This window comes from Thunnus albacares, chromosome 8, assembly GCF_914725855.1.
Source record: "Thunnus albacares chromosome 8, fThuAlb1.1, whole genome shotgun sequence".
In the NCBI taxonomy this organism is placed as follows: domain Eukaryota; kingdom Metazoa; phylum Chordata; class Actinopteri; order Scombriformes; family Scombridae; genus Thunnus; species Thunnus albacares.
In genome coordinates, this window is record NC_058113.1 from 9175287 (window position 1) to 9199648 (window position 24362).

A 24362-nucleotide genomic window follows, 5' to 3' on the forward strand; every position below is an offset into this window, starting at 1 on the left:
CACCACGGGGATGACAGTGCCATAAATTAGATTAACCTCTCGATATTGAAATAAAGAAAAATGCTGGGAGTCTGTCATAATGCGGAGGCTTGAAAGTTCAACAGAGATACATACTTTAAATCAGAGCAGCTGAGTGATTAGGCCACTTATCATTCTTAGTGCCTCTATTGGAATGTCCTATTTTATGCATGGCTGACAGGGCCATTTTAAAGTTACTTTAACAAAGTCCTTGCACTGTTCATCTATGTCACATATTTAAAAAAAAGCCAATGATATAAAGTTACACTTGCCTTTAAATACAGATTTGCCATAGTGGTGATGAGAGTTTGTTAACAGGTTGGTTTGCAGAGTCTTGTTTTTTGGGAAATTTGGAGGCGTCTTCTCTGGCAAATGCTGACAAAATCCACGCCAGATGCTTCTCCTTTATCCACCTGCTACACTGCACTTCTCTTTCCCTCCCCGCTCTTCTGTCTCACATCGATTTCATCTCACCTCCCTTAGTACTTTCTAAACATCCTCGCCAAATTCATCACCTCTGTCATCATGTCATCACTTTCTTCCGCCCTGCTCTGCTCTCTCCCTTCTCACCTCTCTGCTGACAGTCTGTTCATGAGCTGAAGTCTGAAGCGAAAGTAAACTTAACCAGCTGAACACTATTCTCAGCGCCTGTCTGACATCATTATGTGGGCTAAGTTCATTAGAAGCGTTTAGAGCAGATTCCTGAGATTTGCTTCTCAGCTCTCTTGAACGCCTCATTAATCTCCCAGTGGTGTAAATACCAACAGAAACAGACGCACTAATGGTAAACTTTCTTTCTCTTAGGAGAAAAGTCATGTAGGACACTTGGCCTGACAGTGGAGGAAAGGCATCGCCATAATTAGCAGCATCCTCTGGAACATCTGGATAACCACTTCAAATTTCAATTTAGCCAGAATGGAAGTGTTATTTGTATAAGTGTTCATTGTGGCTTGATGGTGAAGCTAATTCCAAGGGATTTAAACTATAAGTATATGTTCAACATATGTTTTCAGTGTGGTTTGGTAAGTTGCCCATTCGGTCACAAACAAAATTTGCAGCAGAATGAATCATCTGACTATTTTTTGTTATATTTTGGCATAAAGTGTCATAGTGAATCTGATAAATGACCATCTAACAGCAGATTTATTCAAAAAATGCTAGCATTAACGCTTTTACATGATGTACTGGACATGCAGGGTTATAAAAAAGCCTTACCTGACATGCTGTTTTAGATGACTTGATTTCTTGTAGGCCTTATTACAGAACTGGCACTTGTACGGCCGGTCACTGCCCACCACTTCAAGGTACTGTTGGAAAGCCAGGCGAGGGTTCTGGGATGGGATGAGGCCTGTTAAGCAACATGTGAACAACCAACATGTAGACTTACACGTGAGAAGACAGGAGTCATTTTGTGCACACTGCACACGTGGAGAACCATCAACAAGAAAGCGACTGAACGATACATTCCACTAACTTTCAAGGACAACAGAGATAAAAGTGTGTATGTTTACAATCGTGAACACAGATGCGACATCACCACATGCCCGCGACACATGCCCTTACCGAAGTCAGTGATGAGGATTGGTTCCTGCAGGGGGATGTCAGGCAGAGGTAGGTTACTCTTTGACACTTTGGCTTTGTTGGTTTTTCGGGGAAACTTATGCTTCTTCTGCTGCAAGCTTTTGAAGTGAGAGGCGATGTGTGTTTTCCTGTGGCCCGACGTACGAAAGATCTTATCGCAGTGAGGGCAGGGGAAAGGCCGAACACCTAGGAACAGTAAAAAAATAAAAAAAATAAAAAAAATCTTTTGGAGAATCGGTACTTAAGAGAATTAGACTGATTGAACATATAAGCTTCGACACAAACATAAAAAGATTCCAAAAATACGCTACAAATTACACAAAGCATATCAGAATTTAAGAGTTATTATCTCTAAACCATTCTAAACAAATAATATGAAACTCACACATAAACCAAAAAGTAAGCTTATAATTTTATTTAATTTGTGGCTACAAAAGGTTACAAAGCCTTTCAGTTAGCAGGGAACAATATATATTTTTTTTATAAAAACCAATGTACAGCAGTTAAAGTGACAAAGATATGAAACTTTCTGAGCACAAAACCTCAGTAAAAAACACAGCCAAGAACAGATTTATTAAAAGCCTTAGCTTAAAGCCTAGCAACCACAACACATAGCCTAAGCTTAGGTAAAAACCTAACATAGACAGCGCCATGACATAGCAGCAATTAGAGCGACAAAGACTAATGCACAAATGCACATAATAATTCCAACTGTTACAGTTTTTTTTTTTATTTACACTAATGCTGACATTTCATGTCCAGGGGAAGATTCTTTAGGGTAATCTCTGTAAGAAGCAAATACAGAATAAATGCAAACAGAGGAATGCAAATGAGGCTTCTAGCAATAGCGGCACTTTATTTACACAGGTCTGGCTCTTGTATTTTGCTGTATAATTTATCATAATATATGGCTGAATGCCAAATGATAGAGGCAGCAACATTATGTTGAAAGCTCATACGCTGTGCGTCGCCCTTAACTTGTGCATACTAAATATGCTGGCAGAAAGCGTACTATTAAACAGATGTATGATGTGACGTGAAGAATAAGCCAGCAAAGTGAAAAAAAAAAAGTGCTCAAATGTTGATTTTACTTTGGCGTTAAACGTAACCCTTTCATAAAGCGAACCTGCTTCTCACCTGTATGTAGCCGCATGTGTACCTTCATGCTGCCAGAGGTGGAGAAGCACTTCAGACAGCACTGACACTCAAAGGCCTTGATACCCGTGTGAGTTTTCATATGTGCTGTTAGGGTACTCTTGACGGCAAAAGCTCTGAAGCACTGTTTGCACTTGAAAGGCTTCTCGTGGGTGTGGATGCGGATGTGGCGGACAAGATCACTAGGTTTCTTGAACTCCTTGGAGCAGTATGGGCAGCCATGCCAGCGAACGCCATTTTCCTCCCTAATAGAGCCTGGAGAAGAAAGAGAAGTGAGGTGGCTGTGCAAGTATTTCTGTCAGTCCCTTGATTGGTGCTGCAACAGAAAGCTGTTTTCATTATGAATTATCTATCATCTTCGTAAATAATTAATTATTCAGTTTATGAGATAGATACTGTAAGTCAAGCTTATCTTTCTAGTGTTTTTAAGCTGCAAATGTTTGGTATGTTTACTTTTTAAAAAATTGTATGTCATTTGCAACAACGAAGACACAGGTATGACATACAGATAGGAAGGTAGGGGTGGATACTGGTTAACAATGTAGAATATTGAAATAGAGAGATTAACTGTAGATGTGCATGAAGATGTGTGGTGAATGATTGTTGTAGAGAAGCAGCTGTGTGGGGTAAGTTTGGGCATAAAAGTATTTGAATCATTGATATTTGTGGCAGCAGTAATACTAGAAGTAAACAAAAGGACGGTCGGTAGAAAATAGAAAAATGAGTGGATGAATGAGTCAATAAATAAATAAATAAAAAAGAAATTTCAATAAATCATTATGCAACGATAATAATAAAAATGGTAGTAATAATGATGGCAATGATGTTTACTTAATAAAATCATAAATCATAATTGGCAGAGTTTCTGCTGCTCCACTAATGGATTTACAGACTAATCTTACCTGCAGCATTGTTTGTATTTGAGGATTTCCCAAAGAGAGAAGTCAAGTTTATCAATAATATAACTGAAAAGGCACCACCAAACCCACTGAAAAAAAAAAAAACTCAAAGAAATCAAACTCACGTAATATACTCCCCTCCCCCTACCTGGCATTTGTATAGGTTTCTTGAAAATGCTCCTTTTCCTCTCCCTGACTGGTTTGTCTGGACCCTGTACTTTCTTGCTTTCTACAGTAGCGCCCTCGGAGGTCTGGTTCTGTGACTCTCTGGATGTAGCATCGCTCTGCGGCTGGACCACACTGAGCCCGCTGTTCTCCAGAGCTTGCTGTAGAAACAGGAGGGAAATCTGCTCGAACACCAAAGCTTAAAAATATTTCAGAAAAATAATTCAAAACACAAACCACAGTCATGGAAATCCAAGTCAAATATTGCAACAGAATAGTTTCTCAATTCTTAAAAAAAATACTGAACCTAACCATGTAAAGAATTATTATCAGGTTAGATTTAACAATTTGAAGTATGACTTGTAATAATGTGACAAAAATAACAAAAAGATTGGCCGTAAAACAAGTATGGTCCTGAACCAAATCTCTGAGTGAATCATATCCTGTTGTGTTAAAGAGCAGAGGCTCTATTCAACTCTCCAGCAGTACTCATCTATAAAGCATCCTGGTGCAAATTCATTATTATACTCTCTCCTTTATCCCTGGATGGATCTTGTTTCCAACACTGTGAAAAATTCAGTCACCGAGGGAAAGCAACTTGACAGAGCATAACATTCGGTTTCAGGGACTTTTTAGTCAGTTTATAGAAACATTGTGTTCTTTTCACCTCTTTCCTTCTCTGTGTGTCCAAATATATTCACACTGTGACCATCAAAATCATTTCCACGTAAATGGTTTCCACTAACTTTTTGAGGTCTAAATTGACAGCTGCTGATGTGTATTGTGACAAAGATTTCAATAGTGGTTATCATTTGATGTATTTCTTGTATATGTTATATATTTTACAAATGTTTTCAAACTACAGGGTCAATAATAGTCTGTCATTCAATGTCTGCTCTGCATATCAACCTGCTGTGTCTATCTTTAAGGTGACTGTATGAGAGTTATTCAGCCTCTGTTTAACAGTTAGTTTACGTTGTTTTTGTCTGAGCCGGTGGTAAAACAAATCATAGTTCCGTAGACTTCTATGACTCTTTAATGTGTTGATCTGACAAACCTTTAGAGGAGTGTTGTTTGCTGCCAACTCAATGTGACAGTAACATCACTGTTATTCTGTTAGTCTTTACCTTTGCTTCTATCTGTTAACTGCAAAACACACTTAGACTACTTACACTAACCATGAGGTCTCTGTGAGATCATCCTATGACCATACTTGTTTGAAAGAAGGCATAACAGTTTGTGCAAATGTCCATTTAGGGATCTGACTGTTTTTGACCTTGCTTCTGGAGAGGTTGAAGCTGTCTGGTTTGTGTTCACAATCTTTAGAGAAAAGGCAGGCTGAACGACGTGCTTTCTTTCCAAAGATGCAAGATAATTGTGTTTTTGTATTTGTCTTGAATGTGTGCCATGGAGTCATAAATAGAGTTTCTCTGGACAAACATTCATGAAATGTGTATAATTGTTACTGATTGTGTGATGGACTGTATTGTGTTTACAACTACGCCAACGATCAACAACGTTTAATGTTTTCTTTGTGTCTGTGTGTGTTTTTTGAGAAACAATGCAAAAACTTCCATGACAGTGTTTATGTGGAGCTGTCTGTATGTGTTTGTGTGTTCTTGTGACAGGGTAAATCCTCCAAATGGGGAGTTTTTATCCTTCTTCATATCTTAATGAGTCCATGTCACATTGTGGTGCACTCCATGCTCTAAAACTGGTATTTGTATCATATGATTCAGTCTGTGGGAGCCTGGATCCCACTGGTTTTAATTGCAATCATCTAACAGGGACACATTTAGTGTGAGTGTATATCCTTAACTCACTTGTAGAATGTCCTGGTTGATTGCAGTTTCCATGGCAATAGCTGGTTCTGGAGGTTGGGGTTGAGCGGCCTCCCCGCTGACCTGTTCAGACAGCTCTAGAAGTTGCTGGATGACATCTGTCACCGCCTCACCACCCTCTGATCCCCCAGGAGCCTGACCTGTCGTCTCTGTCTCCTATGGGAGAAGAGTGGAGGGGAAAAGGGAAGAAAAGCAGGACAGAAGACAGGGACCAAATTGGCAAAGGGCCATTCACAAGATCAGGACAGGCCATAATTTCAAAGCTGACTAATTTTTATTTGGAGCTCAATGGAACATAAAATGAGCGGTAAATTGGCCATTACTGAACAAAATGTTAATTAACGTCTGGCTGTGTCTAAATTATTGACACTTATTGTGCATCAAGTCGAAAAAGACAAACAGTGGCTATGGTTACATATACAAGGACTTTTATTTTATGTGTGGATATGTGGCAGGCGGCATTTTAACATCACTAAACTGAAAATATTAGTCATTACCTAATTACCAAATTCATTTGGACACACGTCATTGTAGAAAAGGGAGACTATCACTGAGAAGATTGGCAGGCGCTACGCTGCACTTTAGACTGTATGTCAGGTCAAATTTAGCAGGAGATCTGTTTATTTTCTTCATGACAGAAGGGAAATTATTTCACAGCACAAAAATGGAAGAGAGTCCTGCTCTTTTATTATAAATGAAGTTGCAGCTTTTAGAGTTTTTGGTAATAGCGCATGGTGGAAGTACTGAGAGTAGAAGTAGTGATGTAGTGATTAAAACTATGTGCCTTCTTCAGATTATTTGCAGTTGGCATACAGTATACCTTTGTTACAATGTTCATATCTATGTACTTTTCATCTCCCCCTTGAGAGACTGCAAGATAGTGGCTTCCTTCTTAACAGGAAAAAGAAATCATAATGGCAAAATCATGTAACAGAATTGCCCAGGTTTAAGCAGACAGGACCAATTTAAAGATAGTAAAGAAAGATATATAGTAAGTATGTCTCAATGGCCTTAACCAGCAGGGTTAAAAGCCAACTCCTGCAGTGTTTTGCTCATGTTTTCTACATACTGTACTGTCTTACCGAAGTGCTGGAGGGCACCTCAATCACAGAGATGTGCATCTTGCTGATGTGGGCATTCAGGCTGCCCAACTTCTTAAATACACAGCTGCAGTCCATGCATGGAAACAGTGGTACGCCTTTAGTCTGTAAAAACACATAAAACACAAAGAAGGACATTATTGCTGGCTGTTATGCATCTGTTTTGCTGTTAAAGCTCTCCCCTAATGATTTCATGAAACTTGTTCTAATCACTAAACATCCTGAAAATATTTTCTCTGGCCAGGAATGCAGAACCATGCATGTTTGGTTTGGTAGAACTTAGCTGATGTTCCTGCTTTTCCCACTCAAGAAATGATTTACTTATAAGGCCTGGGAGGAATAGGCTATCTAATAACAACAAGCCTGACTCTGGATCTACATTCCACACCTAGCAGGATCTGATTCTGGCTGAGACTGATGGAGATACATTACCTGAACAACGCCAAGATACAGCATTTAAGCGCCTGTCTTCATTAAAGTCAGAAAATGATCAAGCGTCAAAGTTGTATTTAATGTATATATTGCCTTTTCCTGGTACTTTGTTTATCAGTTGTCCAATATATGTTGACCCTAACTCAACCCAACTTAAAGTCAGGCATCATGAAAATTATGTGTTTACCACTGATATCTAAAGTCCATGTAAAGCAATAATAAATATGTGTTCTGAGTTTGTCACACCACAGAAAAATTAGTCATTAATCACCCAGCTGAATTTGAATGATTAAAAAAATCTCCAAGTATATAAAACTAGGTTTCAAAATCATGAAAAAAACAAGTATTCTATAATCTGAACTTTTTTGTAAATGAAATTGTAAACTTAACAACGCTCATGCGAAACTCCCACATAAAAATACAAGAAAAAATTGTTTGTGGGTGTAAGACAAGCAAGATGGATGATATTTTAAAAATAAAGTTCTAGGAGCCACTATTTAATTTGACACCTATTTTGTAAGTAAATTTTCACTTATTTCTGTAAAAATGTAACTTAAATAACTAGTTAACAAGTGATCCATCACCAATCATCGTTATGTTAAATTCCCATTTTTTTCTCAATGGAGTCAAGACCACTGGGATTCACAGATAATCCGCTGTTACTGGTGAATGGGGCCATTTTTGATAAACAGCAGTGCTAAAGGAGTTTTTTCAAACCGAGCTGAAGCGTCCGTTGACAAAGGGTAGAGTCTGTGTTAAAGCGGTGCTGGCCTCCACCTCCGACTTCAGCTTAGCACCGGCTGTTCAGATGGGAGGTCCCCGGGGAGGGCTGAGGGAGAGCATTTGCAAGGCAGCATTTCACCAAAAGGCACAGCGTGAGAGGCTTTTGCTCTATGGGTGATGGCCAAAATGAGGCCGCAAAGGACTCTTCAACAAAGAAGTAAGTAACGTTGACACTGAACTCCACTGAAAACGACAATTGAACATGATGATTGGTGATGGATCACTTGTTAACTAATCATTTAAGTTGTATATTTACTGAAATAAGCCCACATTTACCTACAGAATAGGTGCCACATTGAACAGTGGCTCCTAACTGCTTTATTTCCTTTATTTAGTTACTTTATTTTAAAAAATATCACTCACGTTGCTTGTCCTACACCTAAAAATAAGGCCTATTTTAAATTGTGTATTTTTATATATTTTTAGGGAGTTCTGCATGAGCATTGGTAACCGCTGATGCTAATGTGCTAAAGCTAGTTTTTATATAGTGTTAGAGGAGGGGTCATGCAAAATATGGCTTCAGTACGTCATCAAGCCACCATTTCAGGTCCACCCAAAAAATCCTGAACACAAAAATAGTGAAAAACAGTAATTCCACAATACATAGTTCAGTCTTTTCATGTTTTCAGCAATTATCTTTTAACATGTATAATGTGTTTAAAAAGAAATCTGATTTTCCTTTACACAGTTCACCCCAAGACCTGCTCAGCAGTGTGCACTTTTACTTGTAGTCACAGAGTCATTTATTATGTTCATATACATATGTATGAGTAATGAACTGTTCTCTTGAAAATGAACCACCTGGTGTCTCCTAGTTAATTTGTTTTTGATATAAACAAATCAGGCATGTACAGTTATGTACTTCCCCTCTTACATTATATTTGCTTTCAGACGTTAAGGATACTGTTCTAAATCAAAGAAAATAAAGAATTATGTCTGACAGTGTTTCGATATTTCTCCTTTTTTAAAAGTGTGGCAATCTTAGTAATAAGTGTCTGTTGTCTGTATTATACAGTACTTTGACAACCACTGAACCTGAAATGGAAAGGAACCAAAAAGATGGAGGTAGAATTTGCCTCAGAGGAAGTTGGGGGAAGCAGAGGTCCAAAGCAGATAGCAGGACATTTGATCAGTATTGTTTTGTAGTTCCGATTCATCTTTGGAGAATCCAAGAAATTGAGAAGGCATGAGTAAGAAGATGAAGGAAAAGAGGGAAAAACAGCTTGAAAATTGAACCATTAAAGACACATACATAACTGAAGTGACAGTAAGTGGTGGGTGGAAACAAAGTTATAAGTGATGCTAAAAAATATATCAAAAACAGATTGGAGATGTGAGAGCAGCAAACAGCAAAAACATAACAGCAAGTGGGAGGATGAGCGAAAATGATTGCTTTAGAATGATGGAGGAAACACAGGTGAAGTGGGTGATGAATGTCAGTGGACAGGGATCGTTCAGTGAAAGTGGAGGGAGTTTTTGGAGTAAGGCAGTCAATCTCTAGAGTTACCAGAAAGGATAAATTTGGAGCATGACAGGGTGAGGGCATATGTAAGAGCTCTACTATGGTATTATCAGTGTCAGGATTATGGGTATGTGGTGGCTGGGTGTAGGATGAGAACATATGGGAATTTCTCAAGGGGCCACTGTAGTGGTAATCATGAAGTCGGATTGAAGGACAATGAAAGAAGGGAAAGAGGTGAAATAGATAAATAGATGTCACATGTGGAGGCGGTGAAGGGAGTGAGGGTAGAGATAGCAACAGTGATGGAAACATCAGGGCAGAGATGGGTTTACAGAGAAAGAAGAGGGGGAACCTGACAGATATAAACGAGATAAGGTCACAAAGATGTTTGGAGGTCATGTTGTGATGTCATACTTGTGAAAGTGAGAGTGAAACATAATGAGTGGTTGATGCAGCAAGGGAGATTTTGGGATGAGTGGTATTAAAAAGGGTGAAATTTGGGTAATTTTAGGCAGCATGATTGGTGGGGTCACACATCAACAAAGTGAACAGTCTTGGTACTGCTAATGTATTACTTTACTGTTAACTGCCAAAACAATACATAATAACAAAAAAGACTAAAGAAAACTTGGGTGTGTTCGCTTACACTGAAAATTGCACACGCAAACTCTGGAAACATGTTTAAATGTCTTAAAATGTTAACAGTTTGCAAGTGTCTGTTGAAGTGTAAGAACTAAAAACAGTTTAAATCAGTTGAGGTGTCAATCTGATTGGAAGCAATGAAGGGGTTTTAAGTGTCTGTTGAAGTGTAAGAACCATAAACCGTTGACATCAGTTGAGATATCAGTTGAATTGGAAGCACTGAAAGGGTCTGAAGAGTCTGTTAAAGTGTAAGAAACCGAAGCAATGGAAATCAGTTGAAGTATCAGTTGGATTGGAAGCAATGAAGGGGGTTTTAAGTGTCTGTTGAAGTGTAAAAACTGAACACAGTTTAAATCAGTTGAGGTGTCAGTTGGACTGGAAGTAATGAAAGGGTTTGAAATGTCTGTTGAACTGTAAAAACCAAAAGCAGTTGAAATCAGTTGAGGTGTCAGTGTAATTGCTGGGAGCATTTTAAAAAGTGTTTAAAAACTTTATAAACTTAGATTAAAGTTCAATTTCCATACCCTAGGTAACTGCACCTTCTAGTTTTATAACCTGTACAGTAAATCCCTTTCTGAGATACAGTGTTTTGAAGAAGCTTTGAGGAAGAATTATTTTATGAGTTTATGATAGTCAGGTTCAAATGTCATGAATGCACATAAGTGGGATTTTATATTCATATTGTGAATTGTTGTTTTATAAATCTGCATACCATTGACTCAAAAATAAATGAGGTAACAACAGCTCAATTTTTGGACTCAATACAGACATTGTCAAGAGCCTTAGGCTGTCGAGCAGATTTTAGATCACACATTAATGGAGTTGGGAAAAACAACTTTTTCTGAGCTTTAGCACCTGAATCTGTAATGAGTGAACATTTTAGGTTCCATTTACATGCAGACAGTGTTGCTGTCTCAACATGCCTACACCCTACATGACCAAACACTTTATTGGTTTTAACCATGATGATTATACTCCCCTAGCTCCCGAGTATGCATCTACTCATGAAATTTACGCAAATAATGCCTGACCATAATTTATTTATAAAGTCGGTCAATCATAAGGACAAACTCTATCTGGAACAGGAAAGCTGAAGAACACTTGTGAAAATTAGATGCATTATTCAAAAGGTCCTGCTGTTTGGCTTTCCAGAAGTAATTCAATCAACTGGCCCCATCATGAGCTGTTAGCATGGAATACACAATCATGTTAGCAAATAAGAAAAAAAAACATGTTTCAAACCCATTTTGTTTGAAAGATGAAGAGAGTGTAAACAAGGTGTTGGAAATGAAATCAGCAGGCCATTTGACCAATTGAATCCCTTCAAGAAAATCATGTTCAAACGTTTCACTTACATGTACAAACACTGGAACACAGTGCAAGGGGCAAAATCTAACATCAAATATGCACTCATAAGCATTAACTCAACCTGACTACTCACAACCAGTCAATTACATGTGAGGCTTTTTATTCAGATTGAATTAATTCTAAAAGAAACACCATTAAACGCCCCCACTGTAAAAACAAAATAAGGCCCCCTTTACACCTGGCATTAAAATGCAAAATGCATATTGGGTGATCAAATTGCAATCAGATAGTGCTTGACCACATGAAAGTACAGGTGTAAATGCAACCAAGATGCATTGAGGATGGATTGTGATCCGATCAGCCAAACCACCTCTGGATGTGGTCAGGGGCACATTGTGACCACGTTGAACACAATTATAAATGCAACTGTGTTGTCAATGCACATACAAACCACCTGATCAAACCAGCGAGGTAGTAGCTATTAGCCAGTTAGTGAGCTAAGCTACTAACAAGAAAGCGACAAGAGAGTTTTGGATATTCAAGACAGTTGTGGATGGAGTCAAGATGAGACCAAGCATCTGTCTTCAATTTGGTCTGACAAGCAAAACTTGGCAATTCACATCACAACTGAGCAATTTATGAAGCAATGGCTAAGCAAATAGTTAAAGTCTATATAATAGCACAGCTTCACAGATGGCTCCCATCTTTTTGTTGTTGTTGTTGTTGTTTTGGACCCACCCAAACAAGAGGAGGATGTGACGTTCGGTTGTTTGAGCTAGACAGAGCGATCGGATCTCAATCGGATCTCAATGTGGACACTGGAGACAAATTTTAATACCAGGTGTAAATATAATCAGGTTAAATCATATCTAGATACAAGCTGGATACAAGATGCATTTTAATGCAAGGTGTAAAGAAGCCCAAAAAAGTGTGAATGAATGGTACTCCCAAATACCTCCCTTGATTCACAATGGGTGATGTCACTGTACCATCAGTATGATTCTGGGTTAAAGTATGTACTTCATCAGATTCTGAGTCTACTTCAGCCAAAGCAAGATTGCGGCTGGTGTCTGTGACAAACAGGATGGAAACTAAGGAATTGTCTTCTGTCAGAAAGGCCATATTAACCACTCAATATATGCTGGAAAGATATTGGAAAGATGTTTTAAATCACCTGATACAGGTTCATACAGTGGCCTATATAGTATTTCAAATTGTATTATCTAAGCAACCTATACACCAACATAACACCTTTTCCTTTCCAAATATTCTGTAGTTATAGCCTAACCATGGCAAAAACCCAGGTAAATTAATTTCTCAGCTGGCGCTGGCACTCAAGCACATCAATGGAAGCAAGCACAAATAATCTTTTATACTTAAAGGCTTTGTTACCTTTTTGCTAAAATGCACTAGCACTGACCATTGTGGCATATCCACTGATGGGGACTCACTGCACCTCCTGTGATGGAGATCATTGTGTCATTGTGTGTTTTACAATTAGGCTGCCAGTAAGCTGACCTGGTCAAAACTGTAGCCACATTATTGCAGGCTGACATCAACCAAGAGCTAACCCCACCACTATCAATCCACCCATTAATGGGCTCTGTTAACAAAACCTAAAAAATGTGCTTCCACACACAGGAGAATTTATTATCTGCCAACATGGACATTTGGGAATCTACTGAGGACTCTGATTTGGACACTTCTTTCAACCTCTCAACCACGGTTTGGCACAAAGAAGTGACCTTGGTGACAAAGCAGTGTTAGAGACCAAAGTCCAAGCTAAATTAGGAAAGATAAATCATCAGTACGGCTTTTTAAAACTGGCTGCTGTGAAGTACTAACAAAAGAGAAGAGCCAAATGAGGAGCAAAGAGCTGAAATTTCTCCTCATTCCCTTTCCAAAAGACAAACAATATGGCAAGGTGTCCTGCTGTACTGAATGTAACAAGCTGTGATCAGGAGGGCTGGCAATTTAGTGTGCAGGTCAAGGAGGTTTACAAAAAGAGACAGAAATATCTTGTACAGCAATCAGAATAAAATAAATGATATTGAATTACAAAAATCTGGTAAACAGCAAAAAATGTTTGGTTGAAGTAGGGTTGAGCCTGTTTCCGGTTTTGCCGGAGTGGTCCTGTCCGGTCTGATTTTACGTGAACCCACTAAACTGTCATTTGTCACTATGAGACGTGCAAGTGTCTCACATGGAGGCTCCGACACTGACAAAACTGCTTCTGTCCACCCAGCTGGACACCAAAGACAAGTTGGAGGAGGCAGGCTGACCCGGGCAGATCTCAATGATAACCCGGATAAACCCGGCTGGGCAACTTACAGCTTCCATCAGAGAACAGCGTGTGTTTTGAAAACTAGCTGGCCAGCAGCTAGTTAGCATGGCTAGCATCGTTAGCATAGCATAGCCGTGCCATGCTTTGTGCAGCCACGATGTTTCCAGCTGTTAAACTGGAAATACCATGGCTTCACACAGCACCCTAGCACAAGAAGTTAAGTTGAATTGTTGTTGTGAGAAAACAAAAATATGATGTGTCACTCAGTTGTCCCGACTGTGGTGCATGGATGTATAATAAGAGATGGATAAGGCGTCGCCGCTCAGCCTTGCAGCCAATTTTTCCCAGTGGCCACTCACGGTATTGCAGGCCAGTGGGGGAAACACTACTGCGCATATTCAGTGGGCTGCACAATGCAGAGGCAAACCCGGAAGCTAGAAACTTTTTTTGGCGTATGCGCCAGGCGAGCAATTCCTATAGGAATGAATGGGCGCCATTTTTAGTCTGGTATCCAGCTCTTATAATACATCCATGCTGCGGTGCCACTATACTATCATTCATGGGCTCTCATTGTGTTCCACTCGGGAACAGCTGAGTCAAATGTGACACCTAGTGCTAAAATTCGGTATTACTGGTCCGGTCCGGTATTTGGCTTAATATCAAACCTCTTTGAAAATGTCTACATCGGCCCAGCCCAAGGTTGAAGTATCTGATATTTCTTGAGCATGATGAACTGCTGCATTAGCATTTCAAATGTATGTGCAAGTCCATAACTTGAAACCATTTGGCTCTCCCAGGGAGATTTATTTTTTGATTTCCTGCTTGATGAAGTTAGGGAACATCTTTGCAACCAAACAACAAACGCTGCACTATCAGTAACTCATTTCAATTCAAGCAACTGCCAGATTTTATCAGAAGCTGTTTCCTTCACTTCTGGGGGGAAGCGATTCTATGTCCAAATCAAACACTTCAAAATATCGCTGTTTTCTACAAAATGGTATGTGTGTATGCCAAGAAATTAAAAGTATTATTGTGCCAAGACCCTGGGAGCAGAAACCCACGCTGCAATGATTGTGTATGTAGAGCATGTGACTTTCATGAGCCATTGAATATAATGTCAAGTGAAAATCATTATTTTCCCAAACTAAGTGGGGAAGGAGGATGGCGTTATAGTTATAGCAATGGCCTCTTTATTCCTATAACTATTTCTATAAAGTCCCAAAACAAATAAAACTGTACTCATTATAAAATTAAGTCTGCTCTTTAGCAGATAACAATAGCTCCAAGAATTAAAAGAATCCACAGAACATCGTCTCTGTTGTCATCACACTAAAAACAAATTCATTCCTAATCGTTATTTCTAATTTGTAATTGTCATTTCTAATTGGTACGTCATCCCAAGAGGATTTAGGGGGATTCAAATATTGATGAATGTCTCCCATTTGTCTTTACATATCAGACAGTGATGGAAACTTTCTGACATGTGCAATTTGCAACTGTATTTCAAGATCACCGAAACTCTTCTACAGTAAACTTTCCACATTGCAAGAATATAATGGTGATAAGCCCAAAGTTTCTTTTCATTTAAAACTTACGGACGTGGAAGGAAAATCTAAGAATGTTTTAAACTGCTCTTAAACTGCTCTTTGATGTTATACACAATTAGCATCACAGATAGCATCACATCACACGGAGACATTTCTAATGCAGTATTTGAGGTTGTAAATTTGAGCGATCGAGGGTAGAGGCAACAAACCTGTGTTACTGTGCTCTTACCTCAGAATGAACTCTCTGAACATGGGAGTGTAGATTCCCCTTCTGGGAGAAAGAGGCAGGGCAGAACATGCAGAGGTGAGGTTTCTCCCCGGTATGTCTCACCATATGAGTCTGCAGCACCACCTTCTGGTTGAAAGCCTTGCCGCAATGTGTGCACTTGAAGGGCCTCTCACCTGAGGAAGGGCAAGGTCAAATAACAGCCATGAGGATACTGGAAAAATTTAAACCAAGTTGATACTTGATACTCTAACTTGATAACTTCAAAATAAAAGGTAAAAAGTGATGGATGGGTGTAAATACTAGGGGCTTCTTTACGATGACATCAGTTACTGCATGCTGTTGGAACAGTCCCATTACTTAAAGCAGCTTTTGAGGCTGGTTACATCAATAGATATTTGTATCAGTAAACTAATGTGACTTTTTTCAAGCAAAGCATCTAATTTTGAAAAATAAGTGACTCACATGTTTGTATTTTTCTACAACTATTCTCTATTTCTTAATTATTTCAATAAAAGTAAACAAAAACACATATAAGATAATTAATTAATTAAGTAAATATTTTTTATCTATATCATACATTTAGACAAAAAATATACATGACAGCCTGGTTGTGTCCATCTGTCAATGAAAATCTTACTCTGCAGTGAAACACAGCTTGTTTTCATTATAGTTATTTTGGAGTAATATATAGTAATTCATACTGGCATATCAATCACATATGAAAATACATCATTTAATATTACTACGCAATTTTGTTACCATGACACCAACATACGGCCACCTCTTGTATCATTTCAGACCTTAATAAAACATGACTCAAATACAATCTAATACTCTTACCAACTCCTCTGTGCGTCAGAGAGAGAGAGAGAATGAGGCATGTGTGTTTGTGCGTGTAGCCTCTTGAAGCGACTCTTCACCTCATCAGCTTAAGGGCTGTTTGAGATTCTAAGCACAGCAGAATCGACTCCATCCGCCATTAGTCATCCAGCCAGCCAGCCAACCAAACAAACTAACACGTGGATGATGTGTAAACCACATGTGGGTGGAAGCTACCGGCTACATTACCTCAACTCAGACGGCTCAACAGTCACACAGCGGCACAGGAATATTAGAATTTAAACAGCATATCGAAATTCTACCCACACAACATCTCTGCATGACAGTTGAATGCGTGATGAACCCAGCTTAAGGTGTACATGCTCTCAGAAATGGGGGGTAAACACAGCAGACTACTCGGGAGTCGGTGGTGTTATGTCATGGAGTCAGTTCATCAAAGAAAACATAATCAGAGTAAAACTACTTTACAAATATAAAACTTCAGGGCTTACATAATGCCGCCTGTAATTTAATTATAAGTTAATTAAAAACTCGGATAAGGAAATAAAACTGGTAACTCTCCTTTTTGTTCCACCTCAGCCCACACACCCGCAGAGTCTCCTGCTGCACCCACACCCTCCGGCGTTAGAACAGCAGGCTATCAAGCCCCCACCACTATCACACATTACAACCTGGTGCCAGCGCCCACCCACAGCTTAGAAAACATTAAAAACTTAAGGTTCTGTAGAATCTGTTGACCAACACTCCTGTAAGCATGAATCATAAAATGTGGATTAAGATCATGAAAACCTTAAACATGGTGATCATTCTCTGTGCTTCTTGCTCACCTGTGTGTATTCGTATGTGTCTGACGAGCTGGCTGGGTTTTTTGAATGCCTTTCCGCAGTGATGGCAGCTGTTTGAGAACCCGCTGCGATCAATGTTTTTCTTGTAGTTTCTGGAACTAGAGGTGAGCGGCCTGTAGAAGAAGAAAACACAAAAACATGTCAAATATGGTTTTACATACCATGCATTGACAATGGACCATCAAAATCACAGCGATATGATGTTTTCTTTCTTTTTGTTGCTATGTATGTATTTGACATTTACACAAGGTGATGGGGTGTTATCAAGAAGTGGAAGATGCCATAGACATGATGAATAAAAACCCTCAACCTTGCTTTACTCCCACTTCGCACCTCTTATATACACTGTTGTGGAGTCAGTTGATAATAACTTTTCAGTTCCATGGTAAATGTAGTAAGTGTTTTTGCATCACAGGACACTGTGATGGCTGCTACATCCCTGACTAAAACCCCATCTCAGTTGTTTGGGTATTATATATCCCTAATACTGGCTTTTTTTGCTTCTAGTTTTAGATCAAACCTTATCTTTTTAATTTCCACATATGCAGTTCTGCGTTTATAAAGTGTTAAATGCACTAGTGACATCCTCCCAAGCTTTTGTTATTACTAGGCTCTTTTCTGACCTTGGTTCTGAAGTCTATCTTCCACTAGTAACAGCCTAAAGATGGTTTGCTCAGAGCACTGCGGACTGCATAGGATTATTTTGGAATTTTACTTATGCTAATGAAAAAGTGCCTGCCATGTTTACTCTATTCATTCACCAACGTGTAATGGTTGAAAGCATAAATCAGTGCTTTGTTTTTTAACAGAAGCTTGTGGGAATATACAAAAGTCCATGCCAGGGCAGAGTGCATGTGCAAAACAGATATACTGTGACAAAGGTTCACCTGTGACCAAAGCTTTTGCATATTTTTCACTATTAAAATTACCAGAGAGATGATTCCAGAGTGATGAAGGTTTTATTTTTTTTTGTAAAACCTGTGAAATCTGTTTCACTGCAGGTTGTTCAGGATTTCACAAGGATGGCTTTCGTTGGAAGGTTTCAGTGTCCCTTGATAGTCAAACAGCCTCAGAACACTGCATCCCTCTAATTCATTCAGCATTATAAATGAGTAAATAAAATTATATGTAATGTAAGATACTGTGTGTAGACAGCTGCGATGCACAAATCTAATTATCACAGCAGCATTAAAAGCTGTTCTCATTAGAGGAACAATTCATTCAGCAGGTTCTGTAGATTTATACTCTACGCTGCTGACAACAAGAACCTCATAGTTCTTATAATAGCTGCTGGATTCATGCTTCCCTTTTAACTTCCAGCTTTTCTTTTTTTTTTCGTTTGGCTCGGTCAAATGAAATAAATCAGCATCTGAAGCCCCGCCTGACCTCATCTTGATGTGACTCTTCATGTGCTCCTTGAGGTGTGCAGACGACTTGAGCTCCTTTTCGCAGGTCTTGCAGGTGTAAACCTTGATGCCTGACAACTCCTTGCGGTGCTCCTCCAAGTGCAGAGAGAGCTGACTCTGAAGAACAAACTCATCTCCGCACTCTACACAGATCAAATTCTGCAGGGCGGGTAGCAAAGGAGGTAGAGGAGAGAGAAAACAGAGAAATAAAAGTTCTTTCTAACGGGTAGTGAATGCAAATCACGACGGTTTCGTGTTTAATCGGCCGGTTGACTGACCTCTTCCTTCTCGTGCAGCATGATGTGGGATTTGAGGCTGGCGATGCGGGAGAACTTTTTATGGCAAACGGGGCAGGTGAAGTCTGAGGTCGTGTGTGTGGACTTATGGAGTGTGAGGTTGAACTCCACGTTAAACGTCTGTGGGCACTGGTCGCATCGATGAGGCTGCAAGGGAGAAAAGAGAAGTAAAGCAAGGTAGCAAATAATGCAAAAGGTTTCAGACGTCTCCCCCCGCAAGGCAGTCCTTATGGCTGCTAACTCTCCCTCCTGGTCTTGGGAGGGTGGACCCAGCAGGAGACGGTGTGGATAGACGTACCAGAAGGGGACCCTATTACACCTCAATCAATGTGCTACCTTAACTGACTCAAGCAGCTACATTTACTGTGAATTTGGAAACCTTTCTCCCCTTGCTCTCCCCGTGTTCTACTTAATGACAAGTGTCCCCTGGAGCCTTGAATGGACACCTGAAAAGTAACAAGTGTGTTAAAATCTAATCATAATCAATGGTTTGTCTGTGGGTAGTCTTTCTTTTTAGTGTCTCTGCCTGGGAGTGAGAGGGAGAAACAGATAAAAAAAAAAATAACTGTGATACAAGTGCAGAATTTTAACAGACGACATCAGATCTTTTCCTCCCCGTGTGGCAGAAATAGTTCAAATATTAAATTTCACTTCTATTACAGGAGCTGACTGACTTACTTTCAGAGTATTTTCTGACTGGTGAGGGCCAAGAGCAACACTAACACCGGTAACACTGGTCTCACTCAGAGTGGCGGACCCCAAGGCTACAGCTCTTCAGCTTGCAGAGTGCGCCTACGAAAGCGAAGGTACTGGCCTTGAAACCGAAATAGCCTTCAAGTACAGGTGCGACTGCAAAAACGAAGAAGAGGTAGGGTCCTATTATTGCCTTTTCACACCAAAAGAGAGAAAGAGGTGGCCACAAATGGACATAAAATCAAAAATTCTACATTGTAAGTATTTTTCTTAATCTTACTTTTTTTGTTAAAAGCATGGAGTGAATACCCTTGCCCCTTAACTACCCTAGCCCCTTCACATTATCTGGGATGATGTGTTTATGTTTGTGTGTGAGAGAGGCAGAGGAAGAAAGAGACAGGAAGCGAGTGTAGACGGATCTAAAAAAGGGGAGATGGGCGAGATGTGTTGCCGAGGCTGTAAAATGCTGGAAATCGGAGAGAAGAAGAGGCACCTGGACACTTTTTTAAAGGCTAACTAAAAAATATACGTGAATGAATGCTTATGAGATACTGCATGACTCAGCATAGATTAATACACTATGCTTTTGTGCACGTCCACAAAAAAACATCTGTTGCTCTACGAAAGAATACGCTCCCACACAAAACTGTCCAGTCATACCACCTACTCCAAAAAAAAAAAGTGTTAACACCATCCTCACACTGTACCTCCTTGATGGGCAGGAACATTCTTCACACAATGTCTGAACGCATGATAATAATCGTACACTACAAAGCATGGATTGGTTCTAAAAATGAAAACTGACTCATCTGGTGACTCAGGACTAAGTGTTGGAGATGAAGTGGTTTGGGGTAATGTGATAGGCTGTGTATTTTAGGATTTTCCTATGTACTGTAGGACCACAAAATACGAGGGAAGGAAATTCATACAAATAGCCGCTGAAACCAATTTACTATTACTGGCGAGTGACCACTGCAGTGGAGGAAATTGCGGTTGTGATTCAACATCTGAGAGGAGGGGGTGTAATATTTGCTGCGCTATTTAAGACTGTTTTTGAGCATCATGGAGGGAGAGACTCTAGCCAAGGGGGGAGGTTGTGGGTTGGATTAAGCAACTTTGGCTCTACTTAGCAAAATTTCATTTAGTTGAGGCGAGAAAGTAGCTCTCTGTTCAGTACCATGACAACACAAGTGGCCTACTGCTTGAATATGATTTTTTTTCTTGGCATGGCTCACAGCAAATCAAGTCTGGTGTACTTTGACAAACTTATGACTACCTAATCTTATGATAATCTTATTAAATGTGCAAGTGCAGCTCCATTATAGTTTCCTCAATCAATATTCAGTAGTGGAGAACACATCCTTTTGAGCTGTGCTGCTTTCCAGACACGCACAAGACATTAAACAGCCCAGTATCGAGTCTTTTTTTTAGCAGGAAGTCATTTAAATCAGCTCAATTCCTGTGCTCATTTGCATCTTCAATATTAGTAAATACCCCGATAACCTGAAGACAATGCAATGACACAAAACTTCGTGGCTTTGACGTCATTTGCGCAGGGATTAGTAAGCAACCTCAGATGTGTCGCACATGAGGAAAATACAAGAGGAAGTCTACCATGCTGCTGGAGACAGCAAGTTTTTGAAGCTTTGGATGCAACTGGCACCAAATATTATGACTGCCAGACTAAGTTGAGACCTGAGCTTAGTCTGCCAGATAAACAATAGCATCTGCGGCGGCTTCAAACTTCCAGATTGGGAGAAATCATCTGAGCTGAAAAAGCAATGACACTGCCTAAACGTTGTGGGCACGGAACACGAATAAAAAACAGCTTTGACAGTAAACCACTAGCTTGGCTCAAATCCAGCTGGAAGCTTAGAAAACGGGCCTCATACAAGAACCGCTCATACCATAAGATTTGTTCTTAAGATGCACGTACAAGTTTTTTTAAGAACATTCGTGGCATTCGTCAATTATCTTGTACTTTCTCTTAGGCACAAACTAAATTTTTATGAGTGGTCCAGACCTGTCGTATGAGTCATGAGTAGATCGTCTCTGCCTCTCTTCACACGGCAGAAACACTTGTATGACTTACAATTACTATCACCTGATCTGAATTAATATGATACTGAAATGAACAAAAACTTAAATATATAAATAAAACAAACTTAATGCAAGGTTAATATTCTGTTTATCATGTTATCATCATCATGGCTGCTAATTTATTTGAACTTACTTTAAGGGTTTTTTTATATTTTATGATTTTTATTGGTTTCTATATTTCAGCAGTTGCTAGGAAACTTCCCTCACTCCAACAGCTGCTTCTGTGTCTGTCTGCAGCTCTCTGTCCAGTATCATCTTCTGTTGCAGCTGACGGTGTAACATCACCTGTAGACTATAACACTCTCCTCCAATATCTTTGTGACTCTCACATCCCTCGACTGCCTCTAATCACGGACAGCTTTGCTTCAGAAAGATATTGTTCAGCCTCGAACTTCACATGAAAGCATTCCTTCTTTATTTCTCTCACAGCGCCTCACTGCTCTGATGACACGTTGGCTGGATTCATATTTTCTAAAGGAGGAGGTTGTTGAATTTTTCCAGAAAGCATTGTGTTTGTTTACCTCACAAACTAAACTTATTGCAGCAGTACTGTCACCTCATACCTCATCACCTCATACACTAATACTGAATATCCTGTGGTGCCTGGCTTGGCGTTGTATTACAGCATCTCCCTGAACTTACTGGTCAGCAACCAGCAAGACACTTCAAATATGAAACTGAAAAGCTCACAAATCACAACTGCTCCGGTGTTTAGGGGCCTATCACTTAACAACAGCATCTGGAAGTAGATTCTCGAGATTTCAATATGGAATCAAATTAACTTGATTTCTTATTATGGCTGTGAGTGCGAACACGGTCGTGCTGTATTTACCTTATCGTTGATCTCATGTTCTCGGAGATGCTTCTGCAGCTGGCTCTCAGTGGTGAAGATCTGAGAGCATATCGTGCATTTCTTGTCCTTGAATTCTCCATCGCTGAAACTTTCCGCCTTACTTTCACTGGGATCCGCATCTGATGTGAAGTACGAGAGAGAACACTTCAATATCTTAATTTGGTTCGAGAGGCTTTCTCCTGACAAGAATAGCTGAAAAGAGATATGATACAGTACATCTGCCACTACCCTCTTCAATTACATTAGGTGCTGTGTTCAGCAGCTGTATGCTTTTAAATATCATCCAAAACTCTGCTGCCAGGATTTTAACTCTAGGTATAGGAAACATGATCACGTTTCATCAATTCTGGCTTCCCTTCACTGGCTACCTGTTGCTTTTAGAATAGATTTTAAGATTTTATTGATTACTTACAAAGCCCTGAGAGGCTTTACCCCAAGCTATCTGTCAGATCTCTTATTGCCCTGTGTCCCTTCCCGCTCCCCGAGATCATTGGATGCATCGCTTCTTGTTGTTCCGAGGTCCGGACTGATACATAAAGTGGACAGAGCCTTTGCAGTCGAGGCTCCTGGACTTTGGAATGAACTCTGTCTCGTCTTTTAAATCACTGTTAAAAATCCACCTGTTTCAAATTGCTTTTTGGTGAGCTTATTATATTTTATGGCATCTCTGTGTTTTTACGATGTGCTTAGTTTTTATGGATTTCAATTGGTTTTGACATTTTAAGTGTGTTGTTTTTATTGTAAAGTACTTTGTAACAGTGTTTTGAAAAGTGCTATATAAATAAAATTATTATTATTATTATTATTATTATTGTGTCTGAACTCAAAGGTTTGCAACAGTCAAACAGTTACTGTATTACTGCCCTTATAGAGACCATCATATGATAGCCTTCTCTCCAGAATTTAAAATTGGTGGTGAATGTTGAATGTTGTCATCCATAGAAATTCAGTGTTTCTGAAAAATGAGGTCTGGGGACCTGTGGGAGTTCCAGTATAAAGTGGAATTGGTTAATCTTACAATTAGGCTACATGAAATTATTACAAAGCTAGCGGGATTATGGCTCTTCTAATGAAGGTTATTATACATTTTCACAGTCCAATGCAGGACACAAGAGTCTGACCTATTACTGAAGGCTGCTAATGATCATGGTTCAACAATAAGGCTTACCCGATTGCTCAGGGCAAGTGAAATACCATGTCGGGCTAGTAAATCTAGCAACTCATTGCCTAATCAAGCAAGCGGTAAAAAAAGTAAGTAATAAATTTTAAATAATTTTTTCGATCATCGTCGCATCATAAATTAGGGCTGGGCAATATATCGATATTATATCGATATCATGATATGAGACTAGATATCGTCTTAGATTTTGGATATCATAATATCATGATATGGCATAAGTGTTGTCTTTTCCTGCTCTCAAAGGCTGCATTACAGTAAAGTGAGTCACTTTCCGAACTTACCAGACTGTTCTAGCTGTTCAATTATTTGCCGTCATTATATCCACATTACTGATGATTATTTATCAAAAACCTCATTGTGTTAATATTTTATGAAAGCACCAATAGTCATCCCTACAATATTGTTGCAATATCTCATTCTCCAGCACGCAGCATAGCCCCCTCCGCTTGCACGCATCGGAAAATATTGGCATGCGCCGTTGACCAATCACACATTGAGTAGGCTTGTAGTGTGATGCATGAAGCAAACATCCCTCATGATTATGTGAGCATTTCAAACAGAGGAATCAATGGAGCATGTCATTTTTCACTGCCATAAATACTCTTGAGAGCGAGAAACATTAGAGAGGGAAATTCAGGAAGCTTGGAGTGGAAGAAATGAGTCTAAAAAATGTATTTGCCGTGGGATTAGGGTGTCTATTCCA

The 24362-nt window shown here is 39.5% G+C and overlaps 1 protein-coding gene across 3 annotated transcripts in view; it reads right to left on the bottom strand.

Annotated features, from left to right (window-relative positions):
- The window catches only part of LOC122987172 (zinc finger protein 236-like), a 56373-nt gene that overhangs the window by 30371 nt on the left and 1640 nt on the right, over positions 1-24362 (bottom strand). For all 3 annotated transcript variants that reach the window (XM_044358906.1, XM_044358905.1, XM_044358904.1), the window contains exons 2-12: positions 22459-22598; positions 18816-18980; positions 18518-18696; positions 17114-17244; positions 15447-15619; positions 6742-6864; positions 5642-5815; positions 3802-3979; positions 2737-3009; positions 1582-1785; positions 1234-1366 (exon numbers count right to left, since the gene is read on the bottom strand). In XM_044358906.1, coding sequence (XP_044214841.1) covers positions 1234-1366; positions 1582-1785; positions 2737-3009; positions 3802-3979; positions 5642-5815; positions 6742-6864; positions 15447-15619; positions 17114-17244; positions 18518-18696; positions 18816-18980; positions 22459-22598 — 1873 coding nt within the window. The remainder of the gene's footprint in view (positions 1-1233; positions 1367-1581; positions 1786-2736; positions 3010-3801; positions 3980-5641; positions 5816-6741; positions 6865-15446; positions 15620-17113; positions 17245-18517; positions 18697-18815; positions 18981-22458; positions 22599-24362) is intronic.